This window comes from Sinocyclocheilus rhinocerous, unplaced genomic scaffold (assembly GCF_001515625.1).
Source record: "Sinocyclocheilus rhinocerous isolate Xijiao unplaced genomic scaffold, SAMN03320098_v1.1 scaffold633, whole genome shotgun sequence".
NCBI lineage: Eukaryota > Metazoa > Chordata > Actinopteri > Cypriniformes > Cyprinidae > Sinocyclocheilus > Sinocyclocheilus rhinocerous.
This window is the reverse complement of record NW_015654568.1, coordinates 705,202-720,856: the sequence shown is the minus strand read 5'-3', so window position 1 is coordinate 720,856 and position 15,655 is coordinate 705,202. Positions and strand designations below refer to the sequence as shown.

The following is a 15,655-nucleotide window of genomic DNA, read 5'->3' as shown; positions in this document are numbered from 1 at the left end:
ATAAAATGAAAAAGTGCGCTTTTTTATTTTGAATGGCAAAGACGTGCTCACCCACAGACATTCACAGGTTCATTTTGAAGTATTAGCAAAACAACAAAGCTAATGCTTTTCACGGAACTTACGTAATTACCCATTATACATTGTGATATAGCCTGCTTTCTCACTACAACCGAACCGCTCCAGAGTTCGTTTTCAATCGAGCCGAGACCACCTCGTTCAGGCGATCTTGGACCGATTGTTTTGGCGTGGATCCGGGCGCTATTGCCGTGTTCACATATGCCCAAACGAACCGAGCTAAGGGGGGAAACGCGCCATGTTCCGAAACAACGGGCCAGGTGTGAAAGCACCCTAAGACAGCAGAAATATAGTGCATATCCAACAATCTGAACATTCTTCATTATGTCAATATCACATCATTTTACATTGATATGTAGTCAGTGTGACCCCATCAATATACAATCAATATACTGTCAAACAATAGGAAATATGCAAATAAATAATGTGATAAGAGTTCTAACAAAGTGCTAACCATATGGATAAACGAATAATGTAAGATGCTGTAAGACTGTTTAAAATTATGCAATTATGTGTATGCATAAAACATACAAACATGCATTTCTATTCAAACTTAACAAGTGGCTCTGTACTGATGGCACATACAGTTTACTTTAGAAAAATGTAGCATTGATTTTATACGAGTGATTTTTTTTTCACAAATTCACATGGGATATAACAAATATCCAGAGAATGATGAGTGAACATATGGACCAGCATAAAGTCCTGCAGCTTGGTCTGATGGTAACTGGATATGAACAGTGTCTCCAACTTGTAAGGGCAGCACTGCACTCCCTGATGCTTGATCCAGGTAACTTTTTTTGTATTCATCATATGTATACATAACTGGCTCATTGTTCCTGTACAATGCCACCCATACATTGTTTCCTTTGCAATTAACATGGTAGACAAAGTAGTAAATTCCAGGTATTTTGCAAGTGAAGATGCCAGTTTGAGAGTTGTAATTTTGGTTGCCATTATATAAAATCTTGTTGAAAACAACAGGTTGCCCAACTGGAGGAAATGGTGTTGTCAACTGAGCTGTAAAAGCAGGCATCTCTATGCCATTCCTACCAATAATAGCTCCTCCAGGCTTTTCTTTCTTATAACCACCTTTTGCCCCATCTAGCCCAGGACCTGTCTCAGGAAGGATTTGCCCAATAAATGGAGATTGAGCAGGAGGTCCTGGTAGGCCAGGTGGGCCAGGAGGACCAGGTATTCCAGGCTGACCTGGGGGCCCACCAGGTCCAGGTATACCAGGTGGCCCTATTGGGCCTGAAAGCCCAGGTTTTCCCTCGCCTGGCATTCCAGGTTTCCCTGGTGGTCCATATTCCCCTTTTGGACCTGGTAGACCAGGTGGGCCTATTGGTCCTGCTGAACCCATTAATCCTGGGATTCCCATGGGCCCTGGATGACCTTTTTCTCCTGGGAATCCAACTTCTCCTTTTGCACCAGGCTTTCCAGGGGCTCCAGGTAGTCCAGGTAAGCCTTTGTGTCCATTTTCACCTTTAGGTCCTATGGGACCTGGTAAGCCTCTAGGCCCTGGTTGCCCCAATTCTCCTGGGAATCCTGGCTTGCCTGGAAGTCCTGGAGGCCCAGGTTCACCTTTTGGACCAAGTTGTCCCTTAGGTCCTACTGCACCACCCTCTCCTTTTGGACCAGGGAAACCTATGCCTCCAGGTGGTCCCAAGTGACCTGGAGGGCCTGGAAGGCCACTTGGCCCTGGTGGTCCAATCATTCCAGGAAGACCACCATGACCCTTTTCACCTTTTGGGCCTTGGGGGCCAGGAAAACCACCATGCCCTTTGTCACCTTTAAGGCCAGGATATCCAGGTTTGCCAAAACCAGGCAAGCCTGGGTTGCCAGGTAAACCAGAGGGACCTGGCTTGCCCCTTCCACCTGGAAGACCTGGTTTCCCTGGCAAGCCATCCAGACCAGGTTTGCCAAAGCCTGGTAGTCCTTGTGACCCTGGTGGTCCTCCCTCCCCTGGGACTCCAGCCAATCCTGGTTCTCCGGGTGCACCAGGTTTACCTTGGCCTCCAGGAGTCCCAGGTAGTCCATTCAGTCCTGGTTTGCCAACTCCTGGAAGTCCTCCTTGTCCTGGTGGTCCTGGAGGTCCAGGAGGTCCCTTTACTCCTGGCAATCCTGGGAGGCCATTCCCATTCACACCTTTTGGTCCTGGGACACCAGGGATCCCAGGGAAGCCCTTCTGTCCAGGTTCTCCACGAGGTCCAAGTTGTCCTGGAAGTCCTTGTGCACCTGGTTTTGACACACCTGGTAAGCCATGTGGCCCGGGAAGACCTGGAGGTCCTGGCATTCCTATTGGCCCTTCACCACCAATTGGTCCAAACTCACCCTTCGGTCCTGGTAAACCTATACCTCCAGGTTTTCCTGGTAAACCTGGCATGCCTGGCTTTCCAAATCCTGGGAGTCCTGGTGGACCCTGAGGACCAGGTTTACCTGTAGGTCCTGGGATACCATGACCAGGAAGTCCTGGAGGGCCCTTAGGCCCTGGAAGTCCCATTGGACCAGGCTCACCAGGAGGACTTTTCTCTCCTCTTGGAATAGTTTCACCTGAAAAAAAAAATGTAACAGTCATGGTCACAGCAACGTCAACACTTGTTCATAAACTACACATTATTTGCATATCTGAAAGTTAAATTTTAATATAACATTCTTGTACCAAAATATATTCAATATGAATCAGTTGTATTATTTTAACCTATTTAGTGAATACAACAGAGCTAAAATGAGATTAAACAAAAATGAGCTACCAGTAAACCACACAAACACACAAAACACTCTCCCAAACCTCATTAAAATCTGGTGACAGGTGTTTTCAAGAGTTTAACCTATCAGAAAGATTAAATATGCTTTCTATCAGCTAGCTTTTGTCAATATTGCAGCTTTAAGCACAAAGTATACTTTGGCCATCCGAGTTCTGCGACGGTCTGCGCACTGTCCGTGTGATGCAATTGCCATTATCAGAAGTGTCTGCAGATGTATGCACACACTGTCCATGTCCAGCCCAATTTTTGTGATCGCGTGGACGGTCCGCGTACAGCAGCACAGGCGTGAACTGAATGTTGAGATATAACGAGTCTACTAGGTGGTACTGCACTTGTCGTCCATCCGCGCTCATCTGTGGTTGAGTATACTTTGAAAGCTGTGCTGACACAGTACACAAGACGGAATGTGGAAAGTGAAGTATACCCAAGCATTTACCTTTCATTTTAAATGAACCTGTGGAGTGAATTTTGTAAGCAAAGTAATTATTAAGGAATTTGCTAAATAACAAACCTTTTCCTACAATAGGTTTACCCATGTGCATGGGTATCTGTGGACGTTTTTTTGCATACTGTGGAAGCAAAGGCATCTCATTTCCATATGGTAAGTGTGGTATTTCCTTTCCATGGTAATGGTGTTGGATTATTTGTTGGGGTATCCCCTCATTGCCATGTGACAGAAGAGGTAACTGTGGCAGAAGCTGGTGCTGTTGGGGCAGTGACTTGTGACCATAAAATGCCCCTGCATGGATATGATGTAGCAGACAGAGGTGCTCCACCAGTACAAACAAGCAGGCAGAGAGGAGAGGCCCAGCCATGTCCTGTGAAATAGAGCACAGGAAAGAAGGTTAGTTGTCTTGGAAAAAGACAGGAAAGCTAGCAGTACCCTTACACCAAAGTGTAGTGAAAGCAATTCTATGCCTTGCACATTGTTTTAGAGAAGACAGTGTAACGAGTTGACACCCATAAGCAGGGGCGGAGCTCTCTCAAAACTGCAGTTTTTGTCTTTTTTTTTTTAAACTGTGCTTGTACAAAACATCTCTGATCAAAGTTGGGCCATAATTAATTAAAATTGGCTAATGAATGAATGAATTAATTAATTAAATAGGCCTGTAAATATATAGGCTATTGTGAATATCTATCTGCAACCAGAAGAGAAATTCATAAATAGCATATAAAATAAATTGTCGAATACTAAATACAGATTGTAGAATTAAAAAATAAATAAAAGGATTAAAGCATAATTCACCATGACTCACAAAAGTCTTCTGGTCTATACAGCCTATGAGATCACAGATTCAGAGACAGGGGCGGAGCCAGGGGGTGGCCGTGGCCACCACTGACCTAAGCTTGGCCACCCCACTTACAACTGCAGTTTTTGTCCCTTTTTTGACAAGAAATGCATTTATTAAGACACGGAACCGCCGTATCTCTTTATGACCACATCAAACGGGAGACTTTTCAGATGCGCACTTCAACTTCGCCTCAGCGCCAGGCGCAAGTCAAACGAGTGCGGAAAGGAACATGTGCCAAATGAGCTTCAGTAGAACAACAGTGAACTGCGGTCTGGTGAGATGTTGTTAGGTTATATGTCAGTAAAACAAACTTTCCTCTCCTGATAGCTGTTTTACCGTGCTCATGGCACACACTCTTCAACTTTACGCGAATATAAGGCACACGCTCCATATCGCTTCATCATAAATAAAGCTAACAAGAAACTACGAACATACAATGTAGTTCTGTCGTCAGTTAAGTCATGAAATTACCAAAAAGGCGATTAGTGCATTCATGTATAGCATCACATTAAAGAAGGTCTCTCAAATGCATGTACTAAAATATTGTGCAATTCGAGATCACAATATACAATATAGGCCTACACAATAAGGCGCAAGCTGTTTTTTTGTGTGTGTAATTTAATGCACACGTAAATATGAACACAGTGCACTTACGCTAAAAAACATGCGCTATTTTTATTTTTTATTTTGTAAAGTACAAACGTTTAATTTATTTAGTAGAAATTAATTGTATTCAGTTGTGTTTTAGGCACTAAAACAGTCCAATACTTTATAGTCAATCACATTTTTATATTGAAATAATGAAGATTTCTGTGCCACCCCAGACTGGTTGCTGGCCCCTCCCTGTCCACCCCTATAAAAACATCCTGGCTCCGCCACTGCCCATAAGGACATTTTCCATTCCATGACTAACCAATCAACTATCGGTTCTCATTGCTGAATAATTTTATTGATTCTAGAGTGCTTAAAATGTCAATACACCCTATCATCAATGCTTAATTAAGGAAAATTTATATTACTACATGGCTGTATACTATAGTGTTAAGAATAAAATTCTAAATATGCCTTTTCAGAAAATCATTGTTTGCAACAAAAACAACCATGAATTAGGAATGTTACACCATTTTCTAATGCTAGTATTATTCAAATTAACAAGGAACAGAGCAAGGTTTAGTGAACTTGTTTATATGCATATTTTTAGTTCTAATAGCATCTTTCCTACTTCTAGCTGCTATTGACTGGTCAGCAGAAGGTTCCAAACAACTAGTAGGTGTTGTTAACATAACAAAATTGGACAGTCATGTATTCATCTGTTTCAAATCAAGTTATGGAAGAACAAGCTGTTTTTGCAGCTGTTTTTCAATAAATGGTCTTTTTGAACTGGCGTGGACACCTTTGCATCTAAAGATATGTTTTTATAGTAAATAAAGTTTCATAACAATCGTTTATTTCTGAAAACAAGGAAAATTGTATTATTCATGACATGACCCCCTTTACAATGCTCTTCCAACTCAATCTTTTTACTGAATCTTTTTCAAGTTATTCTGTTGCCATCTGCATTATATATAATATGTTGCCCTTACAAAGTCTGCATTGTCCCTTCAATTCAGAGCAGAACAAGGAAAAGTCTCAATATTTTTTAATCGAATAAATAATGAAAAAAAAACATCACCATGTACAAAATCATAATATATAAATATTAGTTCAGATTTTTTTTAAAGGGCTTCTCAAATGTTTATTAGTTTAGTCACTGACAGAAGAAATTACCCCCAAAATTCAAATCAGCATCAAATGAACCGCATTAGAACCATCTAACAATATATGGACTATATTACTTTTTCTTAGAACAACAAGATATAAATATATTCATTTACTGATGACTTGAAATATCCATTTTCAGGTCTAGATAGCATCTTTTCATAATGACCAACTGATTGCACATTAGCCCATATTTAATGTAAAAAGCTCAGTAAAAAAAAAATTTGCACATTGAAGTTAATATTTGAAGTTTCTTCAATCAATTACGCATTAAAAATAGTGAGTTTGTTTGCATTAACAGACCTACTACACAAGTAATACATTTGTTATACTTAAACATGACCATTAGAGGTCAGTAACTGCTCACATATGAATACTGTTTGGATCAAGGGGTCTTAACTACACATACACCATCTGACTGCAAATAATCCTGAGCAACTACTTTTGAAATCAATGGGAAAGCTAACAGTTTGCTTCCTCCAAAACAGAAGAAAAGGCAAACTGTTAGCATTGTTTCTTATCCCATTTTTGAATGTTTTGTATTTAGTGTTTTGTGCATCATACATAAAGCTTAAAAATGATCAGCAGATAATACCAAAATTTAGAATCACACAAATGTAGACTGCCACCACGTAAAGCCATCTTTACGAAAGCCTTACACTGCAAGTAACACAAATGCAAAAAAAATCACACATTATCATGCCGCCCAATTAGCAGAACACTATGGCACAAAAAACCCCTATTTCTTACTTTTTTGCTCATTCTCTCTTCTCTTGAGAGCCACATCCTCTCAGGTCTGTCCTGAAACTGTGATAAATGGGAAACCCAGCCACTCCGTTACAAAGCGTTGGCTTTTTAGCACCCAGCCGACAGCTGTGCTAAAATCCAAAACGTGAGCCTAAACCAAAGCCGACCCCAGAATGGAGGGGGCATCCTGCTTTGATTGAGCGTAGAAAAATCTTAAAAGCTGGAATGCTTTTTAGGGAGTCGTTTGTTTATTCTAATACATGCAGACATATTGGGATCAGTGTGTGGGTGGGATGCCAGAGCTTTGATTTCCTTTTGTGAGCTACTGTAAATGGAGATCTTGACTGATCTAGCATGAATAGAACAAAAAGACAAAGTAACACATTAACCATTTTTCTTGGGATGCTGCCAGCCAGGTTGACTGTGACTCCAAAGATACTTTCCATCTCTTTCACTTCTCTAAACCTACTCCAGTATCATCTGTTCAAACCTTATTCTGTATTCAGTTTCTCTAAGGGAGAGTGTAGACCTTTTTTAAGGTATTAATGTATGCATTTAAATAATAATAATAGCAATAATAATAATATATGTAATAATAATATAGGTCGCGCTGGAGCCCCCGGCCTCCCCCACTGCGCCCTTGGCTGTCTCAAAGGCTTTTTTCCCCCTTTGCCGGACCAAGCAGGCCACGCGATAATGATCCTTCCGCAGGTTCACCTACAGAAACCTTGTTACGACTTTTTTACGACATTTTTTTAAAATGATAAATAAATAATTTATTCAATAGATAGTTATTTTAAGGGGCATTCTTTTCATAGGCTACATCACATCCTTTGACATTCATTAGTTCCCTCATTCATTGGGCACTGAACACAAACCAAACATTTCATGCCTCAGAAATGAATTTCATTCCTCAGGCCTCCCTAATTTATGACTCCACCCAGTGATTTGTTTTCAGAGGATCTTGTGTCATTAGTGCCGACTATGTTCAGTCTAGAACTCTCACTTTGGAAAAACAACTCTTTCTCTGTGTTCGACTAGACTGGCAAGCCAAAGTGAATGTCCATCCAATGTTCTATATCCAAAAATGTTGTGGGCATCAAAACAGCCTCATTCCATTGGAACATTTCTCAGTTACTGCTGGCCATGTCTGAAAAATATTAAGTGATACAGAATGCCATAATCAATAGCTCTTATTTGCATTCATGGTACACACCCAGCATAAATCACCAAGGAGATGCCAAAACAATCTCAAGTGAAGCAGTTCAGGAGAGGTCATGGGGAAAAAAACATGGCTCCTAAAAGCTTCCGTTCATTCTAAACCCAACAACTCACAACCTGGCCTGTTTGAATTTTCATGCTTATTTATCAGATTCACAAGGCTGAAACAAGCTTCTCACGTTGTTCCATCCGGCCTACGTTTGGATGTTCAAGCATGCCAGAAAAAAAAAATTGGCACTGAAGCCAAAGGTCAAATGAGAAATATGTTGACAGGCAAGGGTCAAAACCACAAGGACAAGCAACCGAAACAACAGCAACCCTACATATCCACTGCAGAGAGCAGGAACCAATGTTTTCCTCCGCTCTTTTGGCCAAAATTTATAACCACAGCGTTTGTCTGTTTGGTTTCATGCCACAGCTCTGTTATCGCCCTGCCCCGATTCTAATATAATCAAATTTCCATTCCTGCTTTTCTGACTGCTTCCAGATGTTTCGCTTCAATTCACAATAAACAAATAAAGAAGAGCATGCTGGGTGTCAACCATATAATCAACGTTGGCATGATAAGGTTATATGCTAAGCCCTACATTATTTTCAAGCATTTCTATGATTTTTGCCAGTAGTGTCTATTTATTAAAAAAACATTAATTATAATAATTATAATTATTGTTTTTTTAAATAAAGCATCATTTGCCTAATTGGTTTCCAAATGCTATTTAGTTAGATTTGTCATGAAATTTAGACATTTTAAGTGTAACTTAAATTATTTGTGTCCAAAAATTAAACATAAATCGGGGGTTCGTCCGGGATCTGAACCCAGTACTTTTTGCATTGAAACACTTTCAGGGTTCCCATGTTCAAAAAACGGTAAACATAAGAATATGAAAACATATCAGGTCTGGTAAATTAACGAATAAGTTAATTAATAAAACTTTGTATATTGTGAATGTGTCTATAGAACATATATTAATCTACTTGCCATGCTCTAAAATATTGAATCGTCTAAATATTGCTTATTGTAAAATGTGAAGAGTGTCAAACCCAAAGGCAAACCAGCATGATCAAATTCATTGTTTGCAACTGCCTGTGTGACTCACTGGGCAGTAAATGTTTCTAGCTAATAACTGGAGGATAAAAAAGTTGAACTGTCCATTAAGGCCCATTTCAATATCAAGATGTTTGTCATATTTTTGGAGAGAAAAGTATAAATAATTTTAAACTGACATACGATTGGAAATCACTTTAAAACAATCCACTAAATTACAAATAAATAGAAAGGCCATGGAAAAGTCATGTAAAATCATGCCAAAAGGGAACCCTGCACTTTTTCACCAGGTTGCTCAGGGGTGATAGTCAATGAAATAAAATTACCAGAAGACACTTTGGATAAAAAGCATCTGCAACATGCCAAGTGAAACCCAATAAGATGGAACAGACACAAAAGAGGCTCCTTTTTTAAGTAGTACTGATCATTTTGTACAGATGCATTCCTGTAGTTCAAACTGTAGATCATTGCAGAAGCAAAACAAAGGTCATGGGTTCGATTCCCAGGCAATGCATGAACTGATAAAATGTATACCCTGAATGCAATGTAAATTACTTTCGATAAAAGTGTCTGTAAAATGAATAAATTGTAAAAAAAAATAAAAAAATCAAATAAAAATGGTCAGCTTAGGGTGTTGCTTTCAATAACGCTGACAAATGGATTCATGATGCAGTATTTTGGAGCTGCTGTTTCAGATTTGGCTACTGAATTTGAAGAACTTTACGGTTCTTTACAGTCAGCATGACGGTGATAATGACGTGCCAACAGTAAATAGCATAAGATGCCAAAAGACACACACTCACCCACCCACACACACCACTCTGTGTTCCCACCCTACCAATTACTACAGGTCATGCTTTCTCTGGAAATGAGAAGAGTGAGAGAAAGTTTCAAGACATTTCTCACATGAAACAGATGTAAGCACAATTCTCACACACAGATTCCAAGAACCTTTAACATCTATGGAACCTTTCAAATGCACAAAAGATTCTATATAGTGGAACAAGGTTTCTTTAGATTATTAAAATGTTCTTTAGACATTAAAAAATGGTTATTTTAAGAACTGTTCACTGAAAGGATCCTTAATGGCACAAAAAAAAATGTTTCTTCTATTGCATCGCTGTGAAAAGCCCTTTCCAGAACCTTCACCCTCTCTTTTCCTCTCTGAGGAAATGAGCTGTCAATCTCCACCTGAAGTGCTAAGACCATCTTTCAAAAAGCAGCTCAAGACACACCTCTTCTGGAAGTACAGTAATTCACCAAAAATAAACATTCTGCATTTCTCCTCTTCTCTAGCTTGTTTCCTAATCTAGTTGTCAAATAAACCTGGCATTGTATATAATGAATATTGTTGGCTCCTTGTCAAATTGTATAAGTCGCTTACGCTTTGGATAAAAACATCTGCTAAATGCACAAATGTAAATGTTTTGAAATTCAGTGTGGTGGCATTCTTGCTGGTGTGATATTGCTGAAATACACTGAGGTTGAGTTGCAGTTATTCCACAGGACAGCGGAATGCAGAATCAGCTGACAGAACGGACTGTGAGCCAGAACTGCTGCCTGCTGTAAAACACATTCTCTCGCTCACTCAGTAACTTCCACACTCGCTTTTCTCTCTCAGGTCGAAGGGAAGTTTTTCATGTAACCATATGTTTTTTGCCTATGGGGAATAAGAGATTTTGGGCAGTATATAAACCATGATGAGGTAGCAGAAAGCCTTTCTGTCTCCTGTATAAAAATGGAATGGGTGTCATTTGTGCCTGAAAAGGTCAGGAAAAAATACTTACATTTTTAAACTTTTTTTATCATTTCATTTGGAAAGGGTATGGCTGACCTTTCAAGAAAATCATATTTTTCCATCTCAGCCACTTGGTACTAAAACTTCTTTTCATACAAGACGGACTCAGGTAGTATCTATAAGATTATTGTGTGCATTGTGATAAATAAATAAAAACCACTATAATAATAAAATTAATTAAATATAAGTTATATCTACTGTATATCAGTGATGTTTGGGTATCAACAATACTCTACTATAGGATTTATTAATATGGTTTTATTAATAATATGGCTAATATGTTTTTGTTTTATATATTCCATTTTAATTTTAGCTTTTTAATGTCTATATAGTTATTATTTATTTTATTTATTTGTTTATTGGCATTTTATTATACAGTGGAGATCAAAATTAGAGAACAACTTACAATTTCCTAAATTTCAAGGTCACTGTTTAGTCTTATTTGAACTTATCCTACCAGGAGTAGAAGCCTTATGCTTAAGGCTTTTTAAGCATATTTCATAAATTAATTGTATTCTGAAGTACAGTATAAAAAACTTAAATGAGATATTTGAAGAAAAAAAAGAACTGTGATCAAAATTAGAGAACACTTACAGATACCCCCAAGTTATTGGTTTTTGGTGTTATTCTGGCACCTGGTGCTAATTTCTTTAATAATAATAATAATTTGTTACATTTATAGTGCTTTTCTAGGCACTCAAAGTACTTTACGTTGTGAGAGGGGATCTCCTCATCCACCACCAGTGTGTAGCATCCCCCTGGATGATGTGACGGCAGCCATAGTGCGCCAGAACGCCCACCACACACCAGCTTATTGCTGGAGAGGAGACAAAGTGATGAAGCCAATCAGAAGATATGGGGATGATTATGAGGCCATGATAGTCAGAGGCCGATGGGCAAATTTGGCCAGGATGCTGAGGTCACACCTCTACTCTTTTCGAAAGACATCCTGGGATTTTTAATGACCACAGAAAGTCAGGACCTCGGTTTACCATCCCACCCAAAGGACGGTGCTTTTTGACAGTTTAGTGTCCCTGTCACTATACTGGTGCATTAGGACCCACACAGACTGCAGGGTGAGCACCTCCTGCTGGCCTCACTAACACTTCTTCTAGCAGCAACCTAGTTTTCCCAGGAGGTCTCCCATCCAGGTACTGACTAGGCTCAACCCTGCTTAGCTTTAGTGGGCAACCAGTCTTGGGCTGCAGGGTGATATGACTGTGGCTTTAATTATATGACAAACCCTATTTAACTGGCAGCATTCCTCTAATTTTCACTGAGATTGCAAGATGGCGGGCCGCTCTAAGGTGACTGAAACCCTGCGACAGCAGGTTGTCCTGATGAAGGCCAATAGCTGCCACAGCAAGAGAAGTTGGTAATTCCAAATCTGATTTCTAGAATATTGCAGCTTTACAATGACACTAATTAATTTAAGTCCCCCAAAAAGGCTGGTTGTCCATAAGACAAATGCACGAGAAGACAGGATAATGAGGAGAATCTCAATGGGGAAACGGTTCAACACTGCAGCTGGAATTGCTTGCCAGTTCAGCGATGAACAGGGTAAGGATTTGTCTCTGCACATTTAAGAGAAGTCAGACTGAAAACGCATGTGTATAATAAAATGAAACATACATAACATTTCCAAATAAAATTATATATATATATGTATAATGATATTATTTCATTTAGCATTTGTTTAAAGTAAACTTTCTTTTTTTCTATATTTTCTCAGAAATTATCAAAATAAAAAACACAGTAAAGAATATAAAAGCAAAAAAAAAAAAAAAAACTGGTATAATTAAATTTTGCTTCATAGCAGTTGGGGTTTTTTTTACAGATGTTTTTTTCTGGTAATTTTGGTTAAAACACAAATTAAACAAAATCAAAATAAAGTATTAGTTTGCTCTCAAATGGCACCAAATCCAGGCAATGGGTTACTGCACTCCATTTCTGTGTTAAAAAACAAAGCCAAATATGTACCAATGAAATCTCTGCAGTCCTTCATGTCCAGTCAATTTCCCAATCTCTAATTATTGTCTGAATACTTTATCAGCACTAATAGATGGCCTCAGATGGCTCTCATTGTTCCAGCTGGACACTGATGCTGGTGACTTATATCACTGCAAACACAGGCCAGGACCCGATGTGTGCTGGTGTGTTTGTGAGCATATGTGTCAGATTCCAAGCCCACGTCCTGTAGTTCTGGACACGCTCAGTAGCGAGTGGCTTTCAGCCTTCACACCAACCCTATACCTTGATTCTGTGATAGAACTCTGGGCTTTTCCAGAGAAATTCCAAGTAATAAATGCATCATTTTTTTATCAGCCCTGAGTCTTGTCAGCCTTTCAGATATCTGGCGTCTTCGAAACCGAATCTAAGTGGCGAGCCAAACCTCTCTTTAAACAGAGGATCGTTGATCCACCACATTTTGGTGTTCTTGTTTCAGTACGATACTGATTTGACATGAGAAACTATACTGCCAGGGAAGACCTGTAATTCTATAGTCTACGATGAGGAGATTTGTACGGTACACAGCATTTGGCCTTCAGATAGAGGTCAGGACAATAGCTGCATTCATGATCTAAACTACAGTACGTGCTATTAAATTTTAAAAAAAGGTTTACTTTTTCCAAATAATACGTCACAAAACATTTCTAGGGAATGAAGCAAGCCAATCCACCCGGAATCCAACAAACTCTCAAGCAAGACTCTCCTTCCTTTGATTTTCTTTGTTTCCTATTTGTGAGTGCATGGCTTTCATTCAGATCAAAACACAGTCATAAAACACCAATCTGTTAATAGCTGGAGGGAACTGAAGGAACATTCACAGTTCAGGCTGCGTCTCTGTGACTGTTTAATGAATCAAGCTGCTCAGGAAAGATCCAAATAATGGAAGAAAGAGAGACAGCAGGGTTGCCAGGTTCATAAGGTTGTTGCATGGAGATAAAAGATGCTCCGCAGCTAAACAACGCAGAGAACGGAGAACTAGTTCTAATTTTGAACTGGGTCCATTTGATTTCAAAATGGAAAACAACAACAACAACAAAAAACACCAGAAATGAATGGGTCTGATGATTTATTCACTGACAGAATCAGAGTCGGTTAGAACGATTCTTCACTTAATTTAGAACGTATCGAATTGTGTTATGTGTATTTTAGGCCTGCTTATTTACCTTGATGTTCATGTGACAATGTGTTAAATTAATGTTTGTTAAATGTACATGTTCAGAACAGTACATACAATAAATTATACTTTAATAAAAATCGACATTTAATAATAAATTTAGTTTAATTATTTCAGTGTACTCGTTTATTATTTTATTAAATACCTGAACTTTTCCAGGCTTGGAAATCACAATTTTAGGACGTTTATTAAAAAAAAAAAAAACATTTTTTTTAAACGAACATTAATCTACCAAAAACAGTATTATTTTAACAATAATAATAATAGTAATAATAATAATAATAATTCACAACATAAAAATGTGGCTGTAGAAATATACAAAGCAAGCTGGATAAAGAGCTGGATAAAGACAACAGCAGCAGGTGTGGTAAGCAGCAGGATATGAATCAGCATATCCAAAAATTGTTTAAAGGATTGGACAGCAACTTGAGTTTGTTATCATTGCATATTCAAATTAATGAGAATTATATATATATATATATATATATATATATAAAATATTTTAAATAAAATATCTATAATAACTAATTATCTGGTTTCACAACTTATTGAATCCATAAGTCGATGAATTATTTTACACCCTAGGATAACTAGAAAAAAATAAAAGTAAAAGAAAGTGTCCATAATTCATCATATTTTATAAAATACTTAAACTTTACAATTTTTTCATGCCTGGAAATCACAATTTTAAGCTATTTAATATAAAAAGCTATGTAACATTAATTTACCAAAAATGTGATTGTTTTCGTTTAGTACATTTATTTAGTATACAGTTAGGACCAGTTATTGTTCAAATATTAAAAGAAGGAGTAATGAAATCATTAAGGAACTGGAGCTGGAATTGGAATATGAAATAATAATAATAATAATTTAAAATGACTACAACCTATATTGAAATTATCTCCAAAACATTTGAGGAGCATCAAAATATTTCAGACTCCAAGACTGCTGGGGGTAAAAAAATTCACAATAGAAATTTCTATTATTTTTAATATTTTATTAAATACCATATATTTTTTTTCAGGCCTGGAAATTACATTTTAAAAATTCGTTAATATTTACATGTGATTTCAGATAATGGAAACCCTGAAACAATGTACACCTACTCCACAATATAGGCTAAAAATAAATAAATAAATAAGAAAGAAAGAAACAGGCTGCTTCGTCAAGGAACATGATCAGACATCTCACATGATTTTCCTTTCCATGTACACTCCTATTCAGATCAATATCAATACTTAAAGCAATATTTCAAGTCACTCATCATTTTATTTCTTTTTTTCTTCCTGCAGCACGCATTATATATGTACAGCACTCACCTCTCTCTCTCCTGGCCTCTCTCTGTCTCTTTCTGCAGTTTATCTCTCTCTGAGTGAGAAGTGAGGGAAGAAGATCCAGAAGACAGAAGGAGAAATGTAGTTAAAGGCTTCAGGCAGCATGGTTTCCACTTTTATGGGCAGGTAGGAGGGGCAAGGCAACTCCTCAAAGGAGGTGGGCAGAAGGAAAAGAAAGAAAGGGAGAGAGAAAAGCGATCACGTAAGCCTCCACCAGGGTGTTGATGCAGTAGCTGTTAGGTTCCGTTATGACAGTTACCCACAGTAGCCTACATTTAATTATTCAATCCATTTAAAAACTTTGAAAAACTCCATGTTAAATAAATTAAAATAACTTGACAAACAAGGACTGTTATTGACATTTAATTTAAGATGACTTACGTCAGTTTGTTCACTACCATAATTTACAAAATAACAGACTAAAATATTTACA

General features: G+C 38.1%; 1 protein-coding gene across 1 annotated transcript; it reads right to left on the bottom strand.

Annotated features, from left to right (window-relative positions):
* Window positions 1-354: 354 nt before the first annotated feature.
* LOC107717673 (collagen alpha-1(VIII) chain-like) lies at window positions 355-15,312 on the bottom strand. The gene is made up of 3 exons (XM_016524505.1): window positions 15,208-15,312; window positions 3,355-3,661; window positions 355-2,628 (listed from the first exon to the last, which is right to left on the bottom strand). The coding sequence occupies exons 2-3, from the start codon at window positions 3,656-3,658 to the stop codon at window positions 719-721; spliced, it is 2,214 nt and encodes a 737-aa protein (XP_016379991.1). The 5' UTR covers window positions 3,659-3,661; window positions 15,208-15,312; the 3' UTR covers window positions 355-718.
* Window positions 15,313-15,655: the final 343 nt, after the last annotated feature.

Coding starts and splice junctions, on each gene's coding strand:
- LOC107717673 (XM_016524505.1), bottom strand. CDS start 3,658: ATGGCTGGGCCTCTCCTCTCTGCCTGCTTGTTTGTACTGGTGGAGCAC. Junction 2,629..3,354: donor TAAACCTATTGTAGGAAAAG/GTTTGTTATTTA, acceptor TTTTTTTTTCAG/GTGAAACTATTCCAAGAGGA.